The sequence below is a fragment of the Coffea eugenioides genome, chromosome 1, assembly GCF_003713205.1.
Source record: "Coffea eugenioides isolate CCC68of chromosome 1, Ceug_1.0, whole genome shotgun sequence".
Taxonomy (NCBI): domain Eukaryota; kingdom Viridiplantae; phylum Streptophyta; class Magnoliopsida; order Gentianales; family Rubiaceae; genus Coffea; species Coffea eugenioides.
The window spans coordinates 10,016,043-10,026,933 of NC_040035.1; the positions used below are offsets into that span (position 1 = coordinate 10,016,043).

Genomic DNA, 10,891 nt, shown 5'->3' on the forward strand with positions numbered 1-10,891 from the left:
CTAACCGAGGTCTCACAACCTCCTCCTCTTAGAGCAATTTCGTCCTCGAAATTAATATCTTTGTTCGTGAACAGAGAAGGATACTTCTTTTGCATGTCTTCCTCCACTTCCCAGGTGGCTTCCTCCACATCATGATTTCTCCATAAAATCTTCACCAAAGATATTCGTTTATTCCTTAGTTCTTTCACCTTTCGATCCAAAATCTGTACGGGTTGTTCTTTATAGGTGAGGGTTTCATCTAACTCCACGTCCTCAGAGTGTAGAACGTGAGTGGGGTCGGGATGGTAGTTCTTAAGTAAGGAAACATGGAAGACATTGTGAATTCGGGATATACTGATCGGTAGTTCCAGTTGATATGCCACCACCCCAACTCGTCGTTGAATCTTATACGGTCCTATGTATCGGGGTTTCAACTTCTTGCCTTTTCTTGCTGAAATAGTTCCCCTTAGTGGTATAACTTTTTAGAACACCATGCCTCCCACCTCAAATTTCAGGTCTTTTCCTCGATGATCGGCATAACTCTTCTGCCGGCTCTGAGCTGTTTGTATTTTCTGGTGAATGATTTTGACCTTTTCTATTGCTTCTTCAATCCATGGTACTGTGGTCGAATCCAATACTTTCCTCTCACCTACTTCATCCCAAAAGATAGGTGAGCGGCACTTGCTCCCGTATAAGTCTTCATACGGTGCCATTTGTATGGTGGAATGATAGCTGTTATTGTAGGCAAACTCGATCAAGGTGAGGTGTTAGCTCCAGTTCCCTCCAAAATTCATAACACATGATCGAAGCATGTCCTTAAGAGTTTGTATAGTTCTCTCCGATTGTCCATCTATCTGAGGATGGTAAGCTGTACTTAAGTGAAGTTTAGAGCCCATAGTTTCTTGCATCTTTTGCCAGAATCGTGACACGAAACGAGGATCTCTGTCCGAGATAATACTCACCGGTCCTCCATGTAGTCGTATAATTTCATCTAGATACAGCCGAGCTAGTTTTTCTAGGGAGTACTTCATGTTCACAGGAAGGAAATGAGCTGATTTAGTTAAACGGTCCACAATTATCCATATGGCATAATGTCTTTTTTGTGTCCGTGGTAATCCTGAAACAAAATCCATCGTAATGTTTTCCCACTTCCATTTTGGCACTTCTAAGGGCTGGGTAACCCTAGGGTTTTCGATGCTCAGCTTTAATCTGCTGACAGGTTAGACATGTTTGTACAAACTGAGCTACCTCTTTCTTCATACCATCCCACCAGTATAACTTTTTCAAATCTTGGTACATCTTTGTCGTATCGAGATGTACAGTATATTGTGATCGGTGAGATTCTTCCAATATCTCCCTTTTAATGTCTTTATCCTGTGGTACAACCAATCGATTGCGATACCTCAATATCCCATCAGAATTCATATTAAAGTCAGGTATTGTCCCTTTTTCAACTTTTTCCTTCCATTTTTGCACTTGAAAATCATCCTTCTGAGCTTCTTTTATACGAGATATTAGAGTAGAAGTTATCATAATATTGCTAAAAAGCACTGCTGACGACTTAAGTTAAGGATTCCATTCCCCAATTTTCTCTAATAACACCCACTCCTTTACCTGCAAACTGGACACCTGAGATTTACAGCTACTACATTAGCTTTCCCTGGATGATACTTAATGGTGCAACCCTAATCATCTAGGAATTTCATCCACCGACGTTGCCTCAAATTCAACTCTTTTTGCGAAAATAAATACTTGAAACTCTTATGGTCGGTGAATACCTCAAAAGTTATCCCATACAGATAATGATGCCACTTTCGAAGAGCAAAAACTACAGCTGCTAATTCCAAATCATGGGTGGGGTAGTTTTGCTCATGAGGTTTTAACTTTCGAGATGCGTACGATATCACCTGCCCATTCTGCATAAGTACACAGCCTAAACCCATCCGAGATGCATCTATATATACCACAAAATTGTCCTTTCCGTTGGGCAATGTCAAAATGGGTGCGGAAGTTAATCGCCCTTTCAACTCTTGAAAACTGGCCTCACACTTTGAAGTCCAGACAAATTGATTACGAATTTTGGTCAAATCCATTAGAGGTCCAGCTATCTTGGAAAAATGCTTGATAAAGCGGCGATAATATCCCGCCAACTCTAAGAAACTCCTAACTTCCGTTGGGCTTTATGGTCGTTTCCATTCGGTGATCGCTTTTAGCTTAGCGGGGTTCACCGCTATACCATCTTTTGAAATAACGTGGTCTAAAAAGGATACTTTCTCCAACCAAAACTCATATTTACTAAACTTGGCATATAATTGGTGGTCCTTAAGAGTCTGTAATACTAGCCTCAAGTGTTGTTCATGGTCCTCACAAGTCTTAAAATAGACCAAAATATCATCATAACCACAACAAATTGGTCTAGATATGGTTAAAGACGCGGTGCATGAGATCCAAGAACGCGGCTGGAGCGTTTGTCAATCCGAAGGGCTTGACTACAAATTCAAAATGTCCATACCACGAATTAAAGGCGGTCTTGGGTACATCTTCCCTTCGTATCCTAAACTGGTAATATCCTTGCCTAAAATCCAACTTAGAAAATACAACTGCGCCTTGCAGTTGATCAAACAACTCATCAATAAGTGGCAGAGGATATTTATTCTTAATGGTTAGATTATTCAACCCTCGGTAGTCAATACACATTCGTAGTCCTCCATCTTTTTTCTTCACAAACAATACCGGAGCTCCCCAAGGCGATTCGCTTTCTTGTATATATCCTCAATCCAGCAATTCTTGTAACTGTGTTTTCAACTCCTTAACTTCTGCAGGAGCCATACGATAAGGAGTTTTTGATATTGGCTCTGCTCCAGGATGCAAATCAATCTTAAATTCTACTTCCCTCTCTGGGGGTAGTAATGTCAATTTTTCGAAAAATATCTCAGGAAATTCACATACCACCGGTACATTTTCTATCTTCAGCTGATCTACCGGAGCATTCATTAACATCGCCAAATAACCTCGTGCACCATTGTATAGTAATTTTCGAGCCCGAATCCCAGAAATAAGAGTAGAGAAAATTAACTTTCCTCTAACATCTAATTATAATGTAGGTTCACCCGGTATGTGAAAGTTAACCTTCTTAGTACGGCAATTCAACCGTGCATGATATTTGGCCAACCAGTCCATCCCTAAAATGATATCGTATCCCTTAAGAGCTAACTCAATAGGGTCCACCAATAATTTCCGTTCTCCTATCCGTACCTCGCACCCCTTGTAGACCACATTGGCAATTAAACTCTTATTGGTAATAGGGATTTTTATTTCTAAATCATACGGTAGTTTTTCAGGTTTAACATCTACATGAGTCATAAATGTAGAATTTAGAAAAGAGTACGTGGCACCAGGGTCAATTAAAACACTTGCGGTACGCCGAAAAAGAGAGAGCGTACCATCGATGACTGTCGAAGGGTCAGTCACCTCTTGTTGACCCATTGCAAATACTCTGGCCGGTACTTTGGGCCGATTTCCCCCTGCGTTTGTAGGCTTAATTGTGGTCCATTCTGTCGGTGGCTTAGGTCCCTCATTCTGCATTTTAGGGCATTAAGCAATCAGATGTTCCGTACTGCCACATTTAAAGCATTTTCATATCGAACTGTTTTTCCAACAATTATCGGCAGTGTAATTGCCCCCACAGAAACTACAGGTCTGCTTAATTCCTGTAGTTGACCCTCCACACTGGGCACCCCTCTGGGGCCCTTGCCCTACCTGACTTCTTCCAAAAGTACCCCGATTTGGGATTTCTGCGGGTTATGGACCACCCGTCCCTCGACCCATCTTAGAGGGTGGCTCATTTCGCGAGCTCTGTCCGGCAGCGAAGTTTCTCGTGCTAGGTTGCCTCCTTTTCGGTCATGGAAGGCTTTCACTTGTCCCATAACTGTCTCAATTCTCTGTATTTTTTCTAGTGCCTGGCTAAATATATCCAACTGAGCAGCTGCAAATACCTCCTGGATATCCACATTTAAGCCCTGAACGAAATGACGGATTCGCTTTTGCTCCGTTTGCACCAGATCCGGAGCGAAGCGAGAGAGTTTCGTAAACTGAGTTTCGTACTCCGCCACACTGGATGCCCCTTGGCGCATGCGGATAAAGTCATCCTCCCGCCTCTCTTGTACAATAGGTGACAAATATTTCTCATTAAATTCCCGTGTAAAGTTGACCCACGTCCAAGGGGTCTGTTCCCGCTCCCACTTGGCCTTAATCACATTCCACCAAGCTCGGGCAGTCCCCTCAAATTGAAAAACAGAAAAAGATATCTGCCACTCCTCTGAATACCCAAGCGCGGCAAATATATCCAACATGCGGTCCAGCCAACCCTCTGCTAAGTCAGGGTTAGGTCCACCTATAAATTTCGGGGGTGCAAACTTTTGGAACCGTTCTAAAGCACGGTCCTCTTCCTCTCAATTACCCGCATTATTCCAGGGTTTCCGACATTACTCCCCTGGCCCTGACCCTGTTGGTTAGCCATTCGTTCCAACAGGTCGGCCATTCGCTGGATGGTAGTGGCTACCTGATCAGGTTCATTCTCATTTTCTTCTTCAGGGCCTCGTCCTCGCCCTCTACCTCTACCTCGACCACCGGAGTCCATTTGGTTCAAAAGTCTATAAATCGAGACATAATGTGTATTTATTCTTCAAAATATGAACAAAATAAAGAACACAAGGCATAGGCATAAAAGACACGCAAAAGATTATACTCAAATATATAAATATATTTAGAAGGTCACGCCAAAAGATATGCAAGTTATCCGACATCCGGTCGGTACAAAACCCACTAAATACATGAGCACTTCGGCTCCAAAAATCTAGTCAACCACCAGATAACAAAAGAAACCAGCCATATTGGTTATAACAAAAACATGTCAGAGAAAAGTCAAACAGCGGCCTTACGCGCCTCTCCTAGGGCCCCAATCCCCAACAGAGTCTAGAGTGTCCACCTCATCCATCGGCTCCGAACCGATAGCTCGTGGTGGTGCCTTCACGGCCACATCTAACAGGATCTTACAGTCCAGCATGATCCCCCGAACTCTCTCCCTCAGCTGCCCCTTCATAGCGAAGAGGTGCTGGTGTGTGTCGTGGAACTAATGACAAAAAGCGTCCATCCTCTCCTCCTCATCTCTGAGGCCCTGCTCCAACTCTCTAATGCGCAGAGCCTGACCGTGGGCCACCTCCCTGGCCTCCTCCAGCTGTCTAGCCAATCGATCGGCCGCATTCCCCAGGCGACGTTGCTCGTCGTCCACCGCCAGGACGACCTCGTCTGGGTAGCCAAACGTGTGTCGGTACTCACATGGCCGATTCTGCCGACCAAAAGGTGAATACAGCATATACGACCCCCTAGGCCTCCTTTGGAATCGAAGCACACGCCGACGTAACACCTGGTTCATCGGGCGCCCTGCACTCGGAGGTCTTGGCCCTAGTCCAGATCCACTAGGTTCCCCGACCTCCATACCTACAATACTTATTTAGTCAGTTCTTCAGCATTTCAACTTAAAATATACTATTCATAATGCCTAATGCCTATCACGTATGTCCCAATTGCCCAAGTCTTCTAAACTAGGCGCTTTAATACCACTTGTGATGCCTCCACTTCTCCCAAAGGCGAATCCGAGGGTATCGGTGGAACGTCTGTCTAATTCGCGCCAGGACTCAAAAACACAAAGCAATAAAAACTAGATAAACCAAAAGCATACTATTCATAATATATACAACCCCAAAAGAGTTCTAGTTACATCCGCAAAAGGAGTTATCCAAACTACTACATTATCCTATGCTAATATTCAAAGTAGACCCAAAGAGGGGTGCTTATGCAGATCACCAAAACAAGAAGACGCATCTTAGTTGTCCGGCCATTACAAATCAAGCCTAACTATTCTAGTGATAGTGCCAAAAGTTCCCCGCGTCGGCCCCTGTTAAGGAAAATAAAGGGAAAGAGGTAAGCTATATACTTAGTAAGTATACAGGGGTAAAACGGAGATTTTACATTAAGACGAACAATTACGTCCCAAAGATGTCCAATCGAAAATATAAAAGTAACAACACAAGTTAAGGATACAGATTGGCTCCAAAGCCATGTCATGTGCCAAGTGTGACCTTCCGTCGACGCTCCATCGATCACCGGTAAGGGTCCGTAGAACTCCACTTGTACTCCCACCTAACACCTTATCACCCTAACTGGCTAGTCACCTCGCGAAATGGCTCGAGCAAACTAAACGACGTTGAACTTGACTCACAAGCTCGGTTCACAAATTTGGTTTACAAAACCACAAACTTGGTGACCTTAAGACTAGGTTGGACTGGTTTTGACCAAGCCCCGACTGGTTTGAATAGTCCGTCTAGATCTTGAGATCGGGCCCCACAAAAGTCACCCCGAACTACAAGTTCAAGGGTTCAACACCAACATAATTCATATATGCACATCTCATAAAGAAGCACAGGTGCAAAGTAGGGTTTAGGTCGAGTGTGATCAAGTACACCCTCGTCTAAGTACACTCTCATCCACACCAAAGCACATAAGCAAGTTATACACAGAAACGACCTGAATACTTACACAAAGAGCAAGTATAGCAAAAGTGCGAAAATCACATTACGTAACAGCTAGTAGGCCCTACTGGCACCGTCTAACCCGTCACCGTTTGAAATAAAAGATTGCACCACATTACTACACAAACGACTACTAAAATGCATAAATCAAGAAAAACGGCAAAACGGGCACATGCACGAGCGGAAACGGGCGGCAAACGGAAACGGGCAGATTTGGCACCTAGCACTGTTTTGATCAAATTTCAGGCTACGGTTATCGGATCAAAGTGAATGAGGTACCATTGCGAAACTAAGAAGAAAGGCTACAACTTTCATGAAGACACCTCAAGTCAGATCTCAATGGAACTAGGACAAAAATACACAAGACAGTGCCAACCGTTTCAATTCAGGTAACCGAGCAGGCCCTGTTTGAACGACTATAACTCATAACTCAGAAATCAGAATCAAGAAATTCCAGAGGTATTAGAAAGTTCATTTATAAGGCTATAACTTTTGTGTTTTGACCAAAAGTTTAATCAGTACAGAGCATAGAGAAAAATGGGTCCAAAGTTCCTGTCAGAACTGTCCAGCTTCAACGGCAGTTCTGACACCCAATTTTGTTTTGGGTATAACTAGAGCTACAAAATTCAGATTTGGACGCACTTTATACCGTTTTGAAGTTGAGACAAAGATCTACAAGTCTTATGAAGACCTCAACACCCAGTTCTTTCGTTATCAATGTGAACTGAGCACGGGCAGAAGCAAAATCAAGAAACTTACCACAATTCAGAGTGTAGAATAGAAGCGAGGGTTTTGGCCATAACTCAGGCTACACAAATCCGTTTGCCTAAAATTTTGCAGGCACAACAAGCACTTAAGAAGCTACAACTTTCATGTTTTGTGCAAACTTTGAATCAGTACGTAGCACAAAAAAAAATGTAGCCAAAGTTCATATTCTGGGCTGCCTTGTTTTCCAGTTTAACCGGTTTCGCACGTCGCAAACGCATGGTCCGTTGCTATGGTTCTCATGCAAGTTTTCTACTTGATTTAACCTTGTTTGTTGTAGGTTATTCTTAGCTACACAAGGTCGTTCATGACCAGGTTTCAAGGAAAAAAGAAAACAACTGGGTTCGGTTTCGTTTCGGCGGCTAGCTGCAAATCTGGTGCAGCCGTGCATGCATCAGATTTGCATGCTTTCGCATGCATCTAGCAACAAAATTTTATTGGTTAGTTCCTTAGGATTCCCTTCAATCTCAGGTTCCAGCTAGCACGTAAGGTATGACTCAAGAACTAAACAAAACGTGAGACTAATTTCAAGAGCTAAACAGAACCATAGCTCATTTCTGCTCTTAGTTACAATGTTTCTTGAACCAGAACTGATTTCGTAATTAAACTCATCGTATAAAAGCTCAGGTTTAACTAATTAAACCAACTTTTACAGGTTTCTTTAGTTCCTACAGAGGTTAGTCACTTGGTTACTTCATTTACATAACAGAATCCTTTCCTACTGAACTTAACCTACAGCTAATTCATTCATTCATTTTCTACCGTATAAGCATGAAGTTATGGCAGGTAAAACATCTGAAATTTCATCATTTCCGCATACGTTTCTCGCACCAGAACCAAGTTCTTAGCTAGCTCTACTTGCAGCTCAAGCTTAGCTAACGAAACTAGCTAAACAGTGAGTTATAGTGAAGAAGGTTACCTTTCTTCCCTAAGGTTTCTTGTCGCAAGCTGCTAGAACTTCTGATCCTGATTCCCTGCAGTAATCTCCTTAGCCTTGGTTAGAATTATTCACTCCAGCTCACACTTTCTCAGGTCTTTGTTTACTCTTAGTGTTAGCCTACTCTCAGTATTAGCTTGGTAAGAAGAGAAATGGAAGTTTTCTTTGCTCTCAGCCCGCTAGTTTCATGCCTTTCAGCTGCTCTCTCACTTGGTCAGTGCTTACTCAACACATTTGATAGTATATTCCCTTTCTGACAGCTGTCCTAGGAAGGTTACTCTCCGCCCCAACTCCCAGCTAAGTTTTCAATCCTTTCACCGCTTAAAGAAATTTCTAGTTGCCAGGCTTCCATTCGGTTCCAATTGTTTTTGTGAAATTCTGATAGCTCAAGCTATGGCTTCATGGTAATTAGTCTAGAATTTTAAGGTTAGTTTGGTCTTTTAGTTTTAGTTTAATTACTCTCTAAGGCCTAAAATTTTTATAATATCGTGTATAAATTCCTAACTTCATTTGTATTTTCGGGAAAATTTGTCTTACATTGATTTTGACACATTTAACTTTAAGAAAACCTCATTAGACATGTACTTCATAGATTTCTAGTGTAATATTAAGGTTTTTTTTATAAATAATCCAAAGTAGGGTTTTCTAATAAATTCGTACAAAATAGAACAAAATGCTCTTAATATCACATAATATCGAAATTAATGACCAACCAGGGTCTCACACTCACCTTCTTTTGTGGGAAGAAAAAGAGGTAAACTTGCCAGAAAACCTATCTTTTGTCTCTTATATTTCATATATGGTGCAATTAGAGTTAAAACGAAGGAGTTTATGGAGGATTTTCTTTAATTTTCCAGTTGCTAGTTAAATTTCCAGCTTTAAGGCATGTAGTGAACAACTTAGTTTAGAGCTTTATCTTTGACGTTGTGATGGATTTTCTTGCCAAGAACATATGTCACAAGCTTCATGATATGTTAGTTATAAGATATAGTGCATTTACCGTGGAATTAAGTAAGAAAGTTGGAATCTTTGATGGAAATCCTGCTGGAAAATTTCTATTATGGCAGGCCGAGGGAGAGAGAGAATTTCAGCTTTCTTTTCAGAAATGTTGTAGTGATTTTGATATATTCTTGTTCAACATACTTTATAAGACCTTCATTTTTACACGTATGTCGGATTTGGGCCAAAATAAAGAGGTTCAAAGGGGGGAAAACCTAGTTCTCCAAACTGTTTACTTGCTAAAAATTTTCCATCTTGAATCAAAAGAGTTTTTGACCAGTTTTCTTTAAAATTCTTGGTTATAATCGAGATATTTTTGCTCCACATAGCATTTGAATTGTTAAACTAGCATATATGTGGTTTTCCCCTTGATTTGAACTTGACTTTTAGTACTTGAAACCTTAATTTGGTGAGATTTTGGATGGTTAAATTGCTCTCCTCACTTTTAGAATACTTGTGTTGGGCTTTTATCTTAAAGTCTTGAGCTTAAAGTAAGAAGTACATGAAATTTGTTGGAATATGAGACGCGCATGTTTTGGATAGTTGAATGTACTAAGTTTAAATCTATTGTGATTGTGAATCTTGCCTCAGGGTTTGGTAGCGATCATGGTTATCATCCAGAGATTGATGTTTAATCTACTGATACCGGTGAGTGTTCCTTGTATGTTTGTGCATTAAATGACTATGTTGTGTTAGTACTTGTTGTGAATGTTTGTTTGAGTGTTAAATACCTTCCAATGACTGTTATATTGTTCACAGGCGAGCGTGTAATTTATCGCACTCGACCTAATTGAATGTGAATTGGCACTATTCAAATGAGTGAATGGTAAATGACCAAGGTTTGAATGTTAACTGTGCATGAATGTAAGTCATATGTACTTTATCACATCGGCTGAATTGGGCCCTTGCCCTTCGTTGCCAACCGACTCAAGTCAGAAGTGGACTTGGTCTAGTAGGTTGGTAACCCTGGACCAATGTTTTCGGTATATTCAAATATTACCACCAGAGTTATAAGGAGATTAATGGCCAAATGACTAATGTAGGGGATTGTTCGAATGTTTCGGAGCTTATAAGGAGGAGATGGGTGGAGTTGGCGACAGCGGTGGAATAAAATGGCTCCAAGTGACCACGTATCCTTTTAATGAGTCTGTTATTGTTCCTTGAATGTTCCAAATGTTTTATTTTTTCTCGAATGGTTATCGTTGCATTTGGCATTGCTTATATGTTGAATTTGCTTTATTGTTAAACTGTGATAATTGTGGGAATGTTAGGAACCTCAATGAGTTTTATCTCATTCCATTAATTGTTTTCCTTAATAGGGGCCGAGAACCTAGGACGTGAGTTTGAGAAGACTTAAGCTTTTGTATAAGTCATTTTGCCAAGTGTACTAACGAGCCACTTCATAGCTTTACTCTTTTGTTGCTCTTGTAAAGGTTTTAATCTTTTGTATTAGTGAAAGTTTTGTCTTTGTTGTAACTTTAAGTATGGACAGTGACGTTAAGGTATAGATTGTTGGTTGGATTTGTTAATATTTAATATGAGATTGTTAGTGAGTCCTGATGAGAGATGGGTAGGCGGTCTACTAAACCCTGAGGTATGCCCTAGGGGGAGGTGGGGTCGT

At 41.3% G+C, this 10,891-nt stretch overlaps 1 protein-coding gene across 1 annotated transcript; it reads right to left on the minus strand.

The window, feature by feature from the left end:
• Positions 1 to 2,751: 2,751 nt before the first annotated feature.
• On the minus strand, positions 2,752 to 5,080 carry LOC113767505. The gene is made up of 4 exons (XM_027311624.1): positions 4,924 to 5,080; positions 3,759 to 4,372; positions 3,423 to 3,558; positions 2,752 to 3,068 (listed from the first exon to the last, which is right to left on the minus strand). The coding sequence occupies exons 1-4, from the start codon at positions 5,078 to 5,080 to the stop codon at positions 2,752 to 2,754; spliced, it is 1,224 nt and encodes a 407-aa protein (XP_027167425.1).
• Between the last annotated feature and the right edge of the window lie 5,811 nt (positions 5,081 to 10,891).